This window comes from Equus quagga, chromosome 13 (genome assembly GCF_021613505.1).
Source record: "Equus quagga isolate Etosha38 chromosome 13, UCLA_HA_Equagga_1.0, whole genome shotgun sequence".
NCBI lineage: Eukaryota > Metazoa > Chordata > Mammalia > Perissodactyla > Equidae > Equus > Equus quagga.
In genome coordinates this window covers 11510142-11530216 of record NC_060279.1, presented here as the reverse complement: position 1 = coordinate 11530216, position 20075 = coordinate 11510142, and the positions used below count along the sequence as shown (strand labels likewise).

Below are 20075 nucleotides of genomic sequence, written 5' to 3'. Positions count from 1 at the left end.
GCGCGCGTGCGCAGTCGCTTTCTGGGCGCTCCCCAACCTCCGCCTCCTTCGTCCAAACCGTTCCGCCACCTCTACCATTCATCCGTCTTCCGCAGCCCTTTCACCCATTAAGGCGGCCTGCCCCCTGGTGCGTCACGAACGAAAACAGGTCCCGGCGAGGGCGGCCGTCGTTGCTAGGCCGCCGCCGCCGCCGAGGGCGCGTCGTGCGTGGCCGAGCGCCGCCCGGGCCGCGGCTGAAGTTGTATCCCGCGCCGCTCCCGCCCCTTCCGCCGCTCGCGCGCGCGCACGGCCGGCCCACGGCGCGCCCGGGTTGGCTGCGGCAGGGGCCGCGGCGGCGGCGGCGTCGGAGCGGTAGTGGTTTTCTACTCCGCTTTATTAGTTTCCTCCGCCCCCTCCCGTCGGACGCTGTTGTGTGGTTGCCTTGAAAAAAAAATCAACTTTATTGTTCCTCAGCCCCACCTCCCGGCGGCGCGCCTCCTCAGGATGCACTGAGGCTGTGGCGGGGGAGGCGGCGGCGGCTGGCGGTCGCGGTCCCTCTCCTCCGAGCGCCCGGCCGGAGGGGAGGGAGTCACGATGTCTGGGAGCCGCCAGGCCGGGTCGGGCTCCGCCGGGACCAGCCCTGGCTCCTCGGCGGCCTCCTCGGTGACTTCCGCCTCCTCGTCCTTATCCTCCTCCCCGTCGCCGCCTTCCGTGGCGGCCTCGGCGGCGGCGCTGGGGTCCGGCGGGGCGGCGCAGGCCGCGGGCTCGGGCGGCCTCGGGGGCCCGGCGCGGCCTGTGTTGGTGGCGGCCGCCGTTTCTGGCAGCGGCGGCGGCGGCGGCGGCGGCGGGGCGGTGTCGGCGGGCCTGTCCCGGCTCAGCTGCGCGGCCAGGCCCAGCGCCGGCGTCGGAGGGAGCAGCTCCAGCCTGGGCAGCGGCAGCAGGAAGCGCCCTCTGCTCGCCCCGCTCTGCAACGGGCTCATCAACTCCTACGAGGACAAAAGCAACGACTTCGTCTGGTGGGTTGAGGGCACCCCCTCCCCCTGGCGGAATTCTGAGCTTCTGCGGGGCGGGCTGCGGGGTGCGGCGGAGGGTGGTCTGGGGGTGCCTGGGCGGCGGCCGCAGGGTTCGAGCGTTCGCGGAGACCTGCGGGCGGGGGTCGATGGGGTGAGACGCGGGGATGTTGGAGTCCCGAGGCAGGGTGGGGGTACCTAAGAGGTAAGTGCTAGCGAGGAGGGCATGAAGGCAACAATATTAGATGAGTGAGGCGAGATGGAGGGTCAAGTAAATGTGCATAGAAGAAAGTTGGGCAAGGAGATTGGGCCTTGAATCTTCTGGCGAATTAGGCACCTATCGGTCCGGATTGCTTGTTGAAGTGAATTAAACTTGTAAAGGGAGAGAATTAAGCTTCCTGGGATGTTGAGCGACGGAGTGGTCGGTCAGAATTTGCTTCTTGAAAGTATGGTAGCTGGTGCTCTAAGTATGGGTATAGGTGTTTTAAGGAGAAGTAGTATTTAATGTAAGTACCCGTCGTGTGTATGTATAAATACCTCCTCCCACTTCAAAGGGTGGGCCACTTTGAAGACTGCTGCTGTGGCTACTGCAGTCAAGAAAATCTGTTCACAAAAAATTCCACTTCTCAAGTGGATGTCTTGAAAGAGGGAACCACATTTGTTATTATCCATGTGTCGGCTGTAGCTACTACACTTGTATGACACATGAGCGTATACTGGAACTTCTGAGAAACTAGGTATTAGGCATTTTGTCATCATATTTGGCATCTTGAATGACACACACTAATATTCAGTGATGATATTTGGCGTGGAGGGGTTATCCGTAGTAAGTGAAAGACGGAGTTGATGGTCTGCTGAGAGTGTTTGCGGATTCTCATTGTGTTTTGTATCCAAAACCCAGTCCAAGTAGTAGAATTCTGAGAAAGGAATTGCTTTGAGTGAGAACTGGTAGGGTTTTGTGCTTTTCCTCTGGAGGAAATTGTTGATAGACTTAGAATATTAGTGATGTAGGAAGTTGGCTTGCACTGTCATAGGGGAAGTTGATTCACTTCAGGGCTGAAGATCGGAGTTGGTGTCATTAACTATGATAGGGCCAGAAGTTGGAGCTATAGGAAGGTTATTCATTAGACTTAGAGTGTCTAGTTCTTGCTGTAAAAATGTCTTTGTTTATATTTTTTACTTTTGTCTTAAATTATTTTGGATTCAAAATTAATTCATTTTTTAGTGAAACTGCATTATAATGGTGATTGTTGTTTGTAAATAATTTAAGCAGCTTTTGGTTGGGTCTAAGAGGTTTTGTGCTCATGTTCAGTAGAGAGTGCCTTATGGTAAAGTAGAAGCTAATGAAACAGAGTGAGGGTTTGAAGAATTTGTCATTTTAGCCACCATTTGCATTTCAATTTTTAGTGGGCTAAAAGAAAATAAATATGCCAGCATCCATGTAGGTAAAGTAAAATAGTGTGAAAGATGTAAGAAATAAGGGAATCAGTCATTCGTTCAACAGATATTTATTTGATGCTCACTGTCTGCCAGGCATCACATGAGTTTTGTCGTGTTTACTGTAGGCCATACTATAGGGAATTGGAGAGGGACATTGAAGTATAAGCAGCTGACACATTTTTTTTTTAAGGGTAAGATTATTAAAATTTTTATTTGTTTGTCACCTAATTTTAAAAAATTTCAATCTAGTTTCTGAGTCCTAATCATGTTGTTTAGATTATTTTGTTTTCCTTTATATTCTAATGTGGAACTGTCCAATGAGAGTCTTCAGTTAAAAATTCTGAATATTTCACTTTTTTAAGAGTCTTCTTAGACCATTATTTCTTTTTCTGGTTAGGTTGAACATTCAGAAGAATTCATTAGTAGGAATCTATTTTCCCAACTCTCAAGCTGGATTTGATTTGGCCAAGTTTTGGGGTAGGAAGATGTGGATTAGGCAAGGCCCAAGGGATCCTTTTCATTTCTAATTGGCTCTGGGTGGTTGGTCTGGTCTTGTATGCTTCAAGGTCAAACTGTGAACCAATCCAAATTACTCTGTGTGTTTACATCTAAATGAGGCTGAAGTTTGAATAATGATGATAATGGCCTTATTCATCACATTTTAAAGATATGTTTATACTTCACATTTTATTTTATCCTTAGAGTAATTCTGTGAGGTTGTATAGAACTTCACTTTTCATATAGTACTAATATAATTGTATTCCCATTAAGGTAGAGAGAAGTTAAATAATTTTGTTTCAGATTGCATAGTTAAGCGGCAAAATGAGAACTCAAGATCTCCAGTTCTCAACTTAGTGCTCTCTTTGTATGAAATTCGAAAATTTCAGATCTGTAAGTTCAAGTACATGTATTTAGCCTAGTGGTTCTTAAATGTGGTAGATTTGAGGGGCACAGCAGTTTCATAATTACGTGAGATGTGTTATCCCTAACCACTCCCTCCCCCTGCCTGTCTGCCTACCCAGGTTCCCAAGAGGACAGATCAGACTTGGAGGCTGGAGGGGGCAGTGTAGTTTGCGAAAGCTCCCCTGGTGATAAGGATGTGTCGTCCTCTTCTCCTCTTTGAGAACAGTTGACTTAAAGTCAGATTCCTAACTTTCAGTCACACACATTGGCTTCTCTTGACTTATATCGTATTTGAAAGTAAGTTTATATTTAATTGCAGAGTCGATTGACATTTTAGGGATTTGTAGTTTCCCTTTAATATTTCTTTCATACAAAGGATTGAAAGTATTGGCAAGTTGTAGGTAATTCTAACAGTTTTATGGATAGGGAATCTATAGTACAGGAGGAGTAGTATTTAGCTTGAAATTGGATAAATCTTTGACATTCAGAGGAAGTCTTTGTTACTTTGGTTTTTCAGATTTTTCTTACATGATCCATTTAACTAAACTGTGAGTCTAGCCTGTATTTGGAGGATGACTTCTTTCATTTATTCTACCACATCACTACTGCCTCTGTGTTAGCTTTTCCAACTACCTTTTCCTTTTACAGACCTTTTCTGGTAATAAACCAGCATTACTTAGTTGATCATATTCCATCTAAGAATTGTTATTGATTAAAGTAACTTACAACCTTGAACCTTGTTGCTCATTTTTTCTCCTTGCATATGTATGTTGTTCTTGATGGCGATTTCTTTCTGTTTTAAATAATTATTTTAGCCTGCAACTCTTTTCCTCAAAGCTTCTGTAGCTTGGGAGGAAAGGTTTTGACAGTGGAATTAGTCTTCTATTTCCTGTTAAAATTTGTATTATACAAAATAAAATGCTTCTTAAATTCTTGATTTGTTTTACATGTGATGTCTCCTCATCTTTGCCCTCCACCTTGCTTGTTCTTTGCCCTCTTTCTTCATATATATATATATATATTTATATGTACCAGCTTCTATTTGTATAGGTCCCTACCATCTCAAATAATATTTTCATTGAAAGTAACATATTTTCTCTTCATATCCTCATATATAAGTTAATTGTCCTTTTGTTTTTTTATAATTAAGTTTCATGAACTGATTTTGTCTCTGTTTTTAATAGGTGGTCTGATTTCTGTTCATTGTATTTCTGGCATTACCTTTAGGAATCCACCCTTCTCTCTTCCTAGTCTGTGTGGTTTAGGGTGGATATTCTTCTTCCCCACATTCAGAGCTGGAACACATGATACAGGCCCAGGTAATCTAGTGCATTGGAGTTCTCTGGCCTGAGTATTAGTTCAAGGATCGACATTTGGCTCAAGTAGAGATAATGAGACAAAGTGGGTTTAGTAAAAATTTTGTTGTTAGTGCTCTTGAATTGATTCTGACTCCTAGCGACCCTGTGTACCACAGAGTGGAACCCTGCCTGGTCTCACCTTCTGGCACTGTGTCAGACAATGCTTCGCTGCTATTCATAGGGTTTTCATGGCCAGTTTTTTTGGAAGTGTATGACCAGGTCTTCTTCCTAGTCTGTCTGAGTCTGGAAGCTCCACTGAAACCTGCCCACCATAGGTGACCCTGCTGGTATTTGAAATACTAGTGGCATATCTTTCAGCATCACAGCAACATGCAGCCACCACAGTATGACAATTAACAGACTGGGTGGTGTGATTCCCTGATCGCGAAACAAACTTGTGCCGCAGCAGTGAGAGTGCTGAATCTTAACCACTAGACTGCCGGGGCTGGCTTCAGTAAAAATTATAATTATTTTGGGGGCATTTTTAGATACTTGAAACTCAAAGTTCATAAATGACAAGTTCACTCTAAAGTGAAGATTGAATATGCTGTATTAACAATTGGTTTGGCACACATACTCATAATAATATGTGCTCCAATATAAGCTGTTATTTTTTGCCAGGCATTGTTCTAAGAGTTTAGTATTACTTATTCAGTCTTCACAACAACTTTGATACAGATACTTTTATAATTCCTGTTTTATAGATGAGGAAATGAGGGTCAGAGAGGTCATGTAACTTGTCTCAGTTCATACAGTTAATGATGATCCTATCAGTGTTTATATCCAGAGATTCTGAATCAGATCTCAAGTTATAAACCTTTATATTACCGTGACTTTATTCAGAGGCTGGAAATTTTGTTTAAAATCAGCTTTATTATTATTCTTTCTTTTTGCTGAGGAAGATTTGCCCTGAGCTACCATCTGTGCCAGTCTTCCTCTATTTTTTTTTAGTATGTGGGCCAGCCGCACAGCATGGCTGCTAACAGAGCAGTGGGTCTGCACCCACGAACTGAACCTGGGCCACCAAAATGGAGTGAGGTGAACTTAACCACTAGGCCACTGGGGCTGGTCCTAAAATTGGCTTTATTAAGAAATACTTTGGGGCCGGCCCGGTGGCACCGCGGTTAAGTGGGAATGTTCTGCTTTGGTGGCCCAGCGTTCGCCGGTTTGGATCCCAACTGCGGACATGGCACTGCTTGGCAAGGCATGCTGTGGTATGTATCCCATGTATAAAGTAGAGGAAGATGGACATGAATGTTAGCTCAGGGCCAGTCTTCCTCAGCAAAAAGAGGAGAATTGGTGGCAGATGTTAGCTAAGGACTAATCTTCTTCAAAAAAAGAAGTTACCAGTTTTAAGTGTATATAGTTCAATGAGTTATGACAAATGAATACATCTGTGTAACCACCACCCTAATCAAGATATAGAACATTTCCATCACCGTAGAATGTTTACTTGGGGCAACACTGCGTTCTGTCTTCTACCCTCACACCTGACACCTGGCAACCAGTGATGGTTTTCTATCACTATAGTTTTCCCTTTTCTAGGATTTTGTATTAATAGTATTCAGTATGTAGTGTTTTGTGTCTGCTTGCTTTCTTTTGGCATAATGTTTTTGAGATTCAGTAATGTTGAATGTATCATTAGTGTTTTCTTTTAATCACTGGGTCGTATTCCATTATATGGATATAACATGACTTGTTTATATGTTTGTGGGTTGAAGATATTTGAGTTTCTTTGTTTCTAGTTTTTGGCACTTGTGGAGAAAGCTGTTGTAAACATTCACATTCAGGTTTCTGTGTGGACATGTCTTCACATCTCTTGGGTAAATATCTAGGATTGTATTGCTGGATTGTATGCCAAGTATGTGTTTACCTTTATAAGAAACTGCAAAACTGTTTCCTAAAGTGGCTGTATCATTTTGTAGTTCTACCAGTGATGTTTAAGAGTTCCAGTTCTACATCCTTGACAATGTGTGGTGTTTTCAGTCTTTCAAATTTTAGTCATTCTAGTGGATGTGTTGTAGTATCTCATTGTCATAACTTGCATTACCTAAATGACTGATGATGTTGGGTGTATTTTCATGTGCTTATTTTCCATTTGTGTATCTTTTATAAGGTGTCTGTTCTATCTTTCTGCCCATTTTTCTCTTTTTTGTCTTGAGTGGGAAGGGTTCTTTATATATTCTAGGTATAAGTCTTTGGTCATTCCTATGTATTGTGATATTTTCTCCAAGTCTGTGCTTATCTTTTTTTTCCTTTTGTTTTTTGAGGAAGATTAGCCCTGAACTAACATCTGCTGCCAATCCTCCTCTTCTTGCTGAGGAAGACTGGCCCTGAGCTAACATCCATGCCCATCTTCCTCTACTTTATATGTGGGAAGCCTACCACAGCATGGTGTGCCAAGCGGTGCTGTGTCCGCACCTGGGATCCAAACCAGTGAACCCCGGGCCGCCGAGAAGCGGAACGTGTGCACTTAACCACTGTGCCACCAGGCCGGCACCTTATTTTCTTAACAGTATCTTTTGAAGTGCAAAATTTTAAAGTTTAAGTTGAGTTTATGGATTGTTTCTTTTATGGTTTATAGCTTTTATATTCTATATAAGAAATTGTTGTCTAACATGAAGTCACAAAAGATTTTCTTGTATATTTTCTTCTAGAAGCTTTATAGTTGTCTTGTGGTTAGGTATATGATCATTTCATGTTGGTTTTTATGTGCTGTGTGTGGTAAGGGTTGAAGATTTTCCCTTCCACTATGGATACCCAGTTATTGTAGCACCCATTTGTTGAAAGACCATCTTTGTTGATTGAATTTTCTTGAACTTTTCTCAAAAATTAGCCATTTATATGAGTTTATTTCTGTAGTCTTTATTCTGTTCCATTGATCTATATGTTTATCCTTATGCCAATACCACACTGTCTTGATTACTGTATCATTATAGTAAGTCTTGAAATCAGATAGTGTAATTTTGTTCCTCTATTTCAAAGTCATTTTGATTATTTAGATCCTTTGTATTTCCACATAGATTTTAGACTTAGCTTACCAATTGCTTCAAAAAAGCATGCTAGGATTTTCATTTGGCTTACTTTGAATCTATGACTCAATTTGGGAAGATTTGACATCTTAACAATATTGAATCTTTGAATCATGAACATGGTATATTTCTCCAATTATTTAGGTCTTAAATTTTTTTTTTTAAATATCTTTGCTGAGATATAATTTACATCCCATACAATTCAGTCATTTATTTATTTACTTTATTTTTTTTAAGATTTTATTTTTTTCCTTTTTCTCCCCAAAGCCCCCCAGTACATAGTTGTATATTCTTCGTTGTGGGTCCTTCTAGTTGTGGCATGTGGGACGCTGCCTCAGCGTGGTTTGATGAGCAGTGCCATGTCCGTGCCCAGGGTTCGAACCAACGAAACTCTGGGTTGCCTGCAGCGGAGCGCGCGAACTTAACCACTCGGCCACGGGACCAGCCCCAGGTCTTTAATTTCTCTTAGCAATGTTTTATAGTTTTCAGTGTTTGGATCTTGCACAAATTTTGTTAAACTTACCTTTAAGTATTTTATGTTTTTGATGCTGTTATTAAAGTTATTTTAATTTCAGTTTTTACTTGTTGCTAATATATAGAAATAAAATTTATTTTTGTATATTAACTTTGTATTCTGTGAATAGTTAAATTCACTTTTTAGTTCTACTAGTTTTTTGGTAGAACCAATGGGACTTTCTTTTTTTTTTTTTGAGGAAGATTAGCCCTGAGCTAACATCTGCCGCCAGTCTTCCTCTTTTTGCTGAGGAAGATTGGCTCTGAGCTAACATGTGTGCCCATCTTCTTCTACTTTATATGTAGGATGGCTGCCACAGCATGGCTTGACAAGCGGTGCATAGGTCCTCACCTGGGATCCGAACCAGCGAACCTCAGGCCGCCGAAGCAGAGAGTGCAAACTTAACTGCCGCGCTGCTGGGCTGGCCCCTCACTGGGACTTTCTGGGAAGATAATCATATCATCTGCAAATCAAGACAGTTTTACATCTTTCCTTACAATTTGTATGCCCTATTTGCTAATTTTTTTTAAAGTGATTTTTTTGCATTTTTGTTTATGAGTGATACTGGGCTATGGTTGTCTTGTTTTATATATATATCTCTATATATTATAGGTGTATATATAACATATATAATATATAAATATATAATATATATATATATATTTGGTTTTGGTATCAGGGTATATGAGTTTGCTAGGGCTGCCATAACATAATAACAGACTGGGTACCTTAAACAACAGATTTATTTTCTCACAGTTTTGGAGGCTAGGAGTCCAAGATCAAGGTGTCAGCAGGTTTGGAATCCTCTGAGGCCTCTCTCCTTGGCTTGTAGATGGCCACCTTCTTGATGTATCTTCACATGAGCACCCCTGGGTCTGTGTGTTGTCTGTGTCCTACTGTCCTCTTCTAAGGACACCAGTCATATTGGATTAGGGCCTACCCATATGACCTCATTTTACCTTAATTACCTCTTTAAGGCCCAATCTTGAAATACAGTCACATTCTGAGGTACTGGGGCTTGGGATTTCAACGTTTGAATTTTGGGGGAACACAGTTCAGCCAATCACAGAGTAATGCTGGACTTCTGAAAGGAGATGAGAAATCCTCTGTTCTCCCTTCTCTTCTCTTCTGTTTTCTGAAAGAGTTTGTACAGAATTGGTATGTTTCTTAAGTCTTGGGTTGAATTTACCAGTGAAGCCACAGTTTTTGTGGGGAGGTTTTTATTTGCTACGTCAGTATCTCTTTAATAGATAAAGGGTTACGTAGGTTCTTTATTTCTTGAGTGAACTTCGACAATTTGTCTGCTAAGGGATTTATCCATTTAACTGAAGTTATTGAACTTATTGGTATAAAGTTTATAATATTTCCTTATGCTTTTAATGTTTATGGTATTTGAAGGGATGTCCCTTCTTTCATTCCTGATACTGGTAATTTGTTTTTTCTCTTTTTTTTCCCCTTGAACAGTTTAGCTAGAGGATTACCAGATTTGTTAATCTTTTAAAGTAACTGGCTTTGGTATTACTGATTTTCTATATAGATTGTCCATTTTCTGTTTCACTGATTTTTGGTTTTATTTATTTTATTTTTTTATTTTTATTTTATTTTTCGAGGAAGATTAGCCCTGAGCTAACTACCACCAGTCTTCCTCTTTTTTTTTTTTTTGCTGAGGATGCCTGGCCCTGAGCTAACATCCGTGCCCATCGTCCTCTACTTTATATGTGGGACACCAACCACAGCACGGTGTGCCAAGCAGTGCCATGTCTGCACCCGGGATCTGAACCGGCACACCCCGGGCCGCTGAGAAGCAGAACATGCACACTTAACCACTGTGCTACCGGGCTGGCCCCTGGTTTTATTTTTTATTATTTCTTTCCTTCTGCTTTGTTTCCTCTTTTTTTGGTTTCTGAATATAGAAGCTTAGATTATTGATTTTTTGTCTTCTATCTAAGAAAAACATTTAATCCTATCAATTTCCCTTTCTCATCCTTGCATTAGTTGTATCTTTTAATTTTCATTCAGTTCAAAGTACTTTGTCACTTCCATTGTGATTTCTTATTCAAACCATGGGTTATTTAGAAATATATTGTTTAATTTTTAAATGAGAATTTTCTGGATATCATTCTGTTATTGATTTCTAATGTAATTCACCTTTGTTCAGAGAATATGATTTGTATGAATTTAGTTATTTTAAATTTATTGATAACTTGTTTCATGGTCCACTGTAAGCTTTATCATGGTTAATGTTCCATATGCACTTGAAAAAAATGAGTATTGTGCTCTGTGTAGGCTGATCTGTTCTATAAATCTCAAATAGTCAAGTTGGTCGATGTTTTGTTTAAGTTCTCTAGTACCCCTGTTGATTTTCTATATACTTGTCCTATCCATTACTGAAGGAGAAGTGTTAAATCTTTAACCATTCCAACTATAATTGTGGGTTTGGCTTTGTCTCCATTTAATTCTGTCAGCCTTTGCTTCATGTATTTTGAAGCTATTTTAGTAGGGCACACACATTTATAGTTGGTGAATTGATCCCTTTATCATTTTGAAACGACTCTCTTTTTTTTTTTTTGTTTCCCTGTGCTGAGGAAGATTCTCCCTGAGCTAACATCTGTTCCAATCTTCCTCTATTTTGTATGTGGGTCGCTGCCACAGCATGGCTGCAGATGAGTGGTGTAGGTTTGCGCCCAGGAACTGAACCCGGGCTGCTGAAGTGAAGCGTGCTGAGCTTAACCACTAGGCCATGGGGCTGGCCCTGAGACATCCTTCTTCATTCCTGGTAATACTTGTTCTGAAAGCCATTTAGTCTGATGTTAATATAGCTCCCCAGCTTCTTTTCATCAGTGTTTCCATGGCTTTTTTTTTGTCCTTCACTACTTCGATATCTGATTTAATATTTAAAGTAGATTTCTTGTGGATAGTATATGGTTGAGTCTTCCTTTTTTATTTAATGTGACAGCTTGCCTTTTAATTGGGTTAGACTGTTTACCTTTTAACATAATTATGATGTGCTTGGTTTTATGTGTATATTTTACTTGCTCTTCATTTTCTATTTGTCCCCTCAATTCCTTTTCTCCTTCTTTTCTTGCCTTCTTTTGGATTAGTTGGATACTTTTAGGATTTCCATTTTATTTCCACAATTGACTTAGTAGTCATAGTTGTGTGTGGGGTGTGTGTGGTGTGTGTGTGTGTTTGGGGGAGGTGCTTGCTCTAGAATTTACAGTATTCGTTTTTAACTTTTCACCTTCTACCTTCAAATAGTGTTACATCATTTCATATACAGTGTAAAAATTTTGCAGCAGTATGCTTCCATTCTGTAGGATTCATTCTGTTGCTCCCTCATGGCCTGAAGTGTAAGTTCTTTATTCCTTTTTTTAAAAAAAATTGAGATAAAATTCATACCATAAAATTCACCATTTTAACCACTTAAGGTGTACAATTCAGTGGTCTTTAGTACATTCGCAGTGTTTTGCAATCATCACAGCTGTCTAGTTCCAGAGCATTTTCATCACACCAAAAGGAAACCCTGTATCTGTTAAGCAGTCACTCTCCTTCTCTGCTTCCCTTGGCAACCACTAATTTGCTTTCTGTCTCTATTTATTGATTTGCCTGTTCTGAACATATCATGTAAGTGGAGTCATACACTATGAGATCTCTTGTGTCTAGCTTCTTTTACTTAGCATAGTGCTTCTAAGGTTCATCCATCTTAGAGTGTGTATCATTTTTTATGGCTGAATAATATTCCATTATAGTGATAGACCATATTTCTTTTATCCATTTATCACTTGATGGACATTTGGGTTGTTTCCACTTTTTATTTATTATGAATAATGTTCTTGTGATCATTAGTATAAAAGTTTTCTTGGAACCTGATGTTTTCCAGGCTCTGTGCTGTTTACCTAGGAGTGTAACTGCTAAAGTCATATGGTAATTCTGTGTAAAATGTTCTGAGGAACTGCCAAGCTGTTTTCCACAGAGGCTGCATCATTTTATATTCTCACCAGAACTGCAGGGATTTCAGTTTCTCCAGATCCTCACCAATATGTATCATTTTTCATTTTTTTGATTGTACCCAATGTAGTGGGTGTCAAGTGGTATCTCATTGTGGTTTTGATTTGTATTCCCCGATTGTCTAGTGATGTTGAGCATCTTTTTATGGGCTTATTATTGGTCATTCTTTTATTACTTTTTAAAGGTTGTGCTTTGGTCTTCAATAATTAACTTGGGTCAGTCAACAGTATATTTCTTGGTAGTCAAAGTAAAGTAGAGAGAAAACTTGTGGTCTAGATTTTCACTGGTTGAATACATTTTCTGTAGAGGTATATGTTATGTATAGTGTTTGGGTTTTCAGTTCAAGAATAGAAGACTAATTTAATTGGTCTATATTTTAAATTCAGTACTGTATTTATAAAATGAGACTTTACTAAAACAATTTTTTAAAAAGTTACTGTAAAAAATCCAAATAAGGATACAAGAGACACATTTTCCATGTAGTTTGGGGATTTCTTTCACCCCTGGATAATGGGATGGGGATACTGTCTAATGGAACATGTTGGATATGGTACCTCCCCTGTCCATGCTTCCTTATATTAGAAATTTCTGTTTCTGTAACCCTTCCTGTGTAGGCAACTATGTCTTTCTTCTGTGTGAATTTGATGTCATCCACAAATGATTGGCCTGTGATGGGTACTCTTCTGAAATGTGACTAAAATATAGCAATTACATCTTGTTGGAATTGACTTGAAAAGATATTTTGGGCCAATCATATTGTCTGTTAGGAATTTGAAATAAAAAAAGAAACACCTACATTGGCCTGTTTTATTTTATGTTTTTAAAGGTTGGCCCTGAGCTAACGTCTGTTGCCAGTCGTTTTTTTTCTTCTCCTTCTCTCCAAAGTCCCCCAGTACTTAGTTGTATATTCTAGTTGTGGGTCCTTCTGCTTCTGCTGTGTGGGGCGCTGCCTCAGCATGGCTTGATGAGCTGTGCTAGGTCCGCGCCCAGGATCTGAACTGACGAAACCCTGGGCCGTCAAAGCAGAGCACATGAACTTAACCACTTGGCCATGGGGCTGGCCCCTAGAATTGGCCTGTTTTAATTAAAGTTCCTGATGTAGTGGTGGTGCTGCAAGGGCTATATAGTGCAAGCTGGTATCCTTGAAAAGTGGAAAAAGAAGCTGTCAGTCACATTAATCGTAGATCGCTTGTGAAGATCTGTGTTCTGTATTCCTGGGCTGAGTTCTCTGGATTCACCTTGAATCCAACACCCTATGAGGCCTGGTCCTGGTGTTTGCTATGAGATAATTCTAAGTGCTCCATCTGTCTTAGAACTACACAAGCCTAATTAAAATTCTTCTCCAACTTTAAGCCTTTGCTGGTGGTTAGAATGGATGCTCTGTTTGAGTAAGAGCCTTTGAAATGTGTGAATGGAATAAGGTCCAGGAAGAGACTGAGAGTGTATTGGGGTGATTTTCATGCTTAGAGGAACCAGTATTGACACTTGATGGCTATATTTGGTTCCCTGATCCAATCTGTTTTTTGTTTGTGCATATCAGAGATTGACTCCCCTGCTTATCTTTTCATGTGTATTAGTTGTTGTATTAATCATGATGTCTTTTCTTTACTAGCCCATTGTTGTCTCATCTTTCTTAAAGCTCCGCCCTGAAGCTAGCATATAGCTATTTTGAATTCTCCCCCATTTTAAAGATTTCATTATTAAATTATAGAGTCTAAAAAGTTTGCCTTCTGTTCCTTTTCTTCATCTTTCCTGTCCTTACTCAGAGAACCTGTGACGTAAGACAATGTTAAACATGGGTGCTAATGGAGATAGGTTAGGGAGGAATCTCTTTACAAAATACAAATAAATTTAATCTCTACCTTTGGAAAAAGAGAGGTTTAAGTTTTTCAGGGCTTTTTATCATACCAAATGAAACTAGGAAGGAGTCAAATGATGGGACAGAGGCTGGAACCTGACTGCTGCCTGTGAAAAAGTGTTCTGGGGATCTAGAGTTATAGGTGTAGGTATAAAAAAGGATTTGAGGTTTATTTTTTCCTTTTTTATTCATTTCCTTGTCTTCCAGTCCTGAATCCAGCTGGGGCCAGTTGAGAATGGAGGATGGCTTGAGGATGGTTGTATTGCCACTGGTGTAAGAGGAAGGAGGAAGCTAAAGAAATTTCAAGTTTTGGACATTTTGAGAGGAAGGAAGAAACATTCCTGTGACTACTGTCTTTCGTTGAGTGTCTTTAATTCTTGAAGGATGTATATAAATTTCAGCATATTCAAAATAATTTTTTCCAAGGTCTTCTATACATTGATAGTGATTTTAATTTTCATAGTCACAATGATGCATATTATTTGTTTCCTTTATCTTCTGAGATCATAGCATGGGGCAAAGGACACTGAACTTGGAATTAAAAGCCCTGAGATTTAACTTTGGGCAAATGAATGATTGACTTGGAGTCTATTTCTTCACTTATAAATTGAAATATAGTAATATTCCATCGTAGGATTGTGAGGCTTAGACTATATAATACATGTATAAAGAAACTGTAAATTATGAAATCACTGAAAAGAATCAGGTGATAGTTGCTAGGGTTTGGCATTTGGCACCAAAAAAGAAAGTGGTTCTTTGGTTTTGTTTAGGTAAGATGTAAGCCCTCCTTGTTTTCCTAGGTGATTCTAGATTGTTCCTGGCTCTGATTATCTTGGTAATGTTATGTTTTTTAGTACTTAACCTTTGAAAGATTGTGTACTTGGTTGGTTAGAACCGCTACTGCTATGAGACAGTTGCCGCGTTTTGTGAAAGCTTAATGGAGTTAGTGTCAGTACCAAAGTATACATTGATTGAACAATGTGTTTATTGTTTTTGTTAGAAAGTTCTGAGATTATACTTTGTATCATTTAATAAGTTTGGATGCTGCTTTTGAAGCAGGTGATGCATATAAAATTGAGGGAGATTACAAATAGGGCCCTGGTTAAAAATGTAAACTGAGAGTCAAACTGATTATGATATGACCTTTGCTTAACTGAGATGATGTGCCTTATAAATACAAAATAGTAGAATTTTAAAAATAATTTTCTGTATCTGTTCTGCATTGTTGGCTTTTAAATGCACTTAAATGACATAGTTAACTCTTCGGCAAGCTTAAGGTTGTGAAGTATAATATCGGCCCTTAGTTTTGATGATTAGTATTGAAATGTCTTCTTAAAAGATTTAATTGAACAACATTATTTTATTTTATTTATTTTTTTTAAGTTTTTTTTTTTTCCTTTTTCTCCCAAAGCTCCCTGGTACGTAGTTGTGTATCTTTTAGTTGTAGGTCCTTCCAGTTGTGGCATGTGGGACACTGCCTCAGTGTGGCCTCGTAAGCAGTGCCATGTCTCTGCCCAGGATTTGAACCGGCGAAACCCTGGGCTGCTGAAGCGTAGGGTGCAAATTTAACCACTCACCACAGGGCTGGCCCTATGAAGAACATTATTTTAATAAAACAATGACAAGAGGCAAAAGTTCAAAATAATCACTACTGATAATGTTTTGAATAGTACCCGTGTGGTCAGTTTTGTGGTATATTTGAAGTTCTTTGGTTGGGGTTGCAAAATCAGTTGCCTAAATTGGCCATCGTATTTTCTCTTAAATCAGTATCCATTATGTTTATTTGCTCTTGTGTTCTTTCTTTTTCTTATATTTAGAATACTTTCCTGAGTTCTTTCACCTCTCTTTTCAGATAATTCTTTCTTCCTAACACCTGGTTTCTGAGGTTTTCTGGTGAAGAATTTTCTTTTTTTCCAAATGCTTTTTATCATTTTCTTTATTCTTTTCAGTCCACTTTAAAATATTAGATTATAATTTCTATTAATTGCTGTTTTCCTGTCCTGTTTTCAGTGTTTCTAGGGACGGTATTATGCTCCTTATTCGAACGTGAACTTTTTCTGTTGCTAAGGTTTTAGAATGATTAAGCATGGAAAATATATATTTTATATTTATGTTCATTGTTACCATTTTTAGAGCTCTTTATTTCTTTATGTAGATTTTCTGTCTGGTTTCATATTCCTTCTGTAAGCAGAACTTATATTAATATATCTTGTAGTGAAGGTCTGTGTGCAATGAATTTTCTCTGTTTATGTTTGTTTAAAAATGGAATTATTTTGCCTTCATTTTTGAAAGGTATTTTCTGGGGGTATAAATTTCTGAGTTGAAAGTTTTTCCTTTCAGTATTTTAAAGAAGTCACTCCATTGTCTTTTTGGCTGTCATCGTTTCTGATGAAAAGTCTGTTATAATTCTTATCTTTGTTCCTCTTTATGTGATGTCTTTTTTTCTACAACTGCTTTCAAGATTATCTCCTTATCTTTGGTTTTCTCTTTATCTTTGCAGTTTAAATGCAATGTATGTGTCGGGATTTAAAAATTACTTTTCCTCTGTGTGGGGTTTTCTGAGCTTCTTGGATCTGTGGTATTATGTCTTTAAAAAAAATGTTGGGGCTGGCCCAGTGACGTAGCGGTTAAGTGCGTATGTTCCGATTCTCGGCGGCCTGGGGTTCGCTGGTTTAGATCCCGGGTGCGGACATGGCACTGCTTGGCAAAAAGCCATGCTGTGGTAGGCGTCCCACATATAAAGTAGAGGGAGATGGACACGGATGTTAGCTCAGGGCCAGTCTTCCTCAGCAAAAAGAGGAGTATTGGCAGCAATTAGCTCAGGGCTAATGTTTCTCCAAAAAAAATAAAATGTCAGCCACTATCTCTTCACATACTTCTTCTGATTCATTCTCTCTGTCTTCTCTATGACTTTGATTACACATATGTTAGACCATTTGATATTGTCTCACAGTTCTTGGATGCTGTATTTTCTTTTTTCTTTTTCTCTTTGTGTTTTACTTTGGATAGTGTCGGTTGACCTATCTTCAGATTTGCTGGTTTTCTTTTTGGGGGGGGGGGGCGATTAGCCTTGAGCTAACATCTGCTACCAATCCTCCCCATCTTTTTGCTGTGGAAGACTGGCCCTGAGCTAACATCCATGCCCATCTTCCTCTACTTTATATGTGGGACGCCTGCCACAGCATGGTTTGACAGTTGGTGCCATGTCTGCAGCCAGGATCTGACCTGGCGAATCCCGGGCCGCGGAAGCGGAACATGCGAACTTAACTGCTGCGCCACTGGGCTGGCCCCAGATTCACTGCTTCTTAATTTGTGTTTCATGTATTGATGAACCCATGAAAATAATGCTTTGTCTCTAATGTTGTTTTTTTTAAATTTCTAGCAATTACATTTTACTTTCTGTAGAGTTCCAGTTGGTTCTTTGTAGATCTTCCATTTTCCTCCTCAGTATGTTCATGTTTTCCTTTAAATCACTGAGCATATTTGTAATATATGTTTTGAAGTCCTTTTCTTCTAATTCCATTATTTATGTCTTTGTTTCTATTAACTGGTTTTTCTTCTATACATGGGTTACATTTTTCTGCTGTTTTACTTGTCTAGTAATTTTTTTATTGGATAATAGACATTGTAAACTTTCCATTATTGAGTTCTGGATTTTGTTTTTTTCTTTATAGTGTGTTGGACTTTGTTCCGGCAGAAAGTCAAGTTTCTTACAGATTAGTTTTATCCTTTTGAGGATTTTTTAAAAAAAAAATTTAACTTAATTTTTTTTCGAGGGTGGATTATGAGGAGCCATTTTTCTAGAACTAGTTTAGTTTCACTACTAATGACTCTTTTGTGGGGGGTCTCTATATTGAATGCCCTGCGTTTTATATCCCCCTTGACATTTTTAAACTGATCTTGTGGAGTTTTACCCTGAAAGTGTGTGACTAGTATTGAGCAACAGACTTGAGGAGAACACTGTGTAGCTTTCTAGAATTCTTTCTCCTTGTAGCTCTTTCTTCTCTGGTGTTCGAACCTTTGAATTCTTTTTGTTTTAGCCTTCCTGAATTAGTGAGATTGTGGTGCTGTGTTTGTATTCTCCCTCCTTGGGCCTGTGAAGTTTTCTGTGAAGGCAGAAATCTGGGTCTGTCCAGTGTTCACTTCGTTTGTTTCACTCCTGTGAAAGATCTCAGTACTGTGCTGCCTAGTGTCCAGTGTCTGAAAGCAATTGTTTCATGTATTTTTCCTCCCAGTTTTCTAAGTGTATATGGTAAGAGGGTAAGTCTGATTGCAGTTAGATTTTTACCTCGAGTGCAGAGTGAGCTAATCATGTTTTGCATCATCCCTTGGCCTATCCAAGGCTCCTTTCTTGCTTTGTTTTACTTTGTCATATTTCTGTGGTCCTAAATTGAACTTTTTTCTTTTGTGCTTTGACATATCTGAAAATTGGGTTATGTGTTATAGATGATGGAATTTTAATATATGTAAATGCGTATATACATGTGTATGTATTTATGTATATATATGTGGCTGTGTACGTGTGTAGCCAAGAAAAACATCCACATCTATCAAGAGGGATCATGTATGAGGATACTTGCAACAAGCCAGATCCCCATTGCGATAGCAGGGAATTAGAGGCAGGCTTAATGCTCATAATTACAAGGACAGAGAAGTAAAATGTACTTGGATATATACTATAAAACACCATGCATGGGGGCCTGCCCCATGGCCGAGTGGTTAAGGCTAGATGGCAGTTGGATGTAGCTGTCATTTCGTGCAGATGTATGAGCCTAGAAAATGCCCACCTCAAAACTTGATATAGGTTTCAGCAGATTGAAAGAAAGTCTCTGAGATAGTTGTGAATTACTCTTTTATTTCCTATGAACTTAATGTATGTATGTGGGAGGTAGGAGTGGAGGAGATTCTGGGATGTGGTGAATTGGACATGTTTAGCAACATTCCTAAAGTTAGACTCAGATGAAGGTTAACTGGCTAAATGTCAGCCTGGCCTAAGAATCTAGTACCAATAGCTTTTAGTTCTATTATTGATTCTCTTAATAAATGCTGCCTCACCAAAGTAATGGATAGTATTGTGTGGAAAAATCTGGATGTTAGTGATGAAGTAAAAAACAGATTCAGAAAAGTTAGATGGTGAAGAATGAAAATTTGTTGGAAAACTCTTATTTATGTGTGTGTGTATTTTTTTCACAAGAGTGATATAAAACTTGTCTAAAAGAACTTTTTAGAGAAGCATAAAGTAAAATTCCGAACTGATAAGAAAGTACTATCGTAATTTAATGAACAGAGTTGTTTGTTTTTTAGTAGTATATAATGGTACATCCTATTATTGATATTCTTTTTTTTTTTGAGGAAGATTAGCCATGAGCTAACTGCTGCCAATACTCCTCTTTTGGCTGAGGAAGACTGGCCCTGAGCTAACTTCTGTGCCCATCTTCCTCTACTTTATACGTGGTATGCCTGCCACAGCACGGCGTGCCAAGCCGTGCCATGTCTGCACCCGGGATCCGAACCAGCAAACCCAGGCCTCTAAAGTGGAACATGCACACTTAACCGCTGCGCCACCGGGCCAGCCCCTGTTGATGACATTCTTATTGAATAAGGGATTGTATTCCTTCCCCTACTTCATTTCTTATTGCCCTGACTTCTTCTCTTGGTTTTCTATTGTGATTATATATGTCTTTGAATATATGTATCCCTGTGAAATACATATTTTTCCATGATTTAAGTTTATATGAATTGCATTGTGGCATACGTCTCATTTTCATGTCTGTTTTCACTTGATAAAACATCTAGCCATGTTGCTCCAGGTACCTTTGGTTCATTCCTTCTGACTGTTGCATGATGTTTTTTTCCTCTGCTTTTTTTTTTTTTCCCTCCCCAAATCCCCTCAGTACATAGTTGTGTATTTTAGTTGTGGGTCCTTCTAGTTGTGGCATGTGGGACGCCACCTCAGCATGGCCTGAGGAGCAG

At 39.4% G+C, this 20075-nt stretch overlaps 1 protein-coding gene across 3 annotated transcripts in view; it reads left to right on the top strand.

Moving 5' to 3' along the window:
- The first annotated feature begins 428 nt into the window (after nt 1-428).
- Nucleotides 429-20075, top strand: part of COP1 (COP1 E3 ubiquitin ligase) — a 238708-nt gene continuing 219061 nt past the window's right edge. For all 3 annotated transcript variants that reach the window (XM_046682582.1, XM_046682583.1, XM_046682581.1), the window contains exon 1: nt 429-995. In XM_046682582.1, the coding sequence (XP_046538538.1) occupies nt 574-995 (422 nt within the window). In that variant the 5' untranslated portion in view covers nt 429-573. The remainder of the gene's footprint in view (nt 996-20075) is intronic.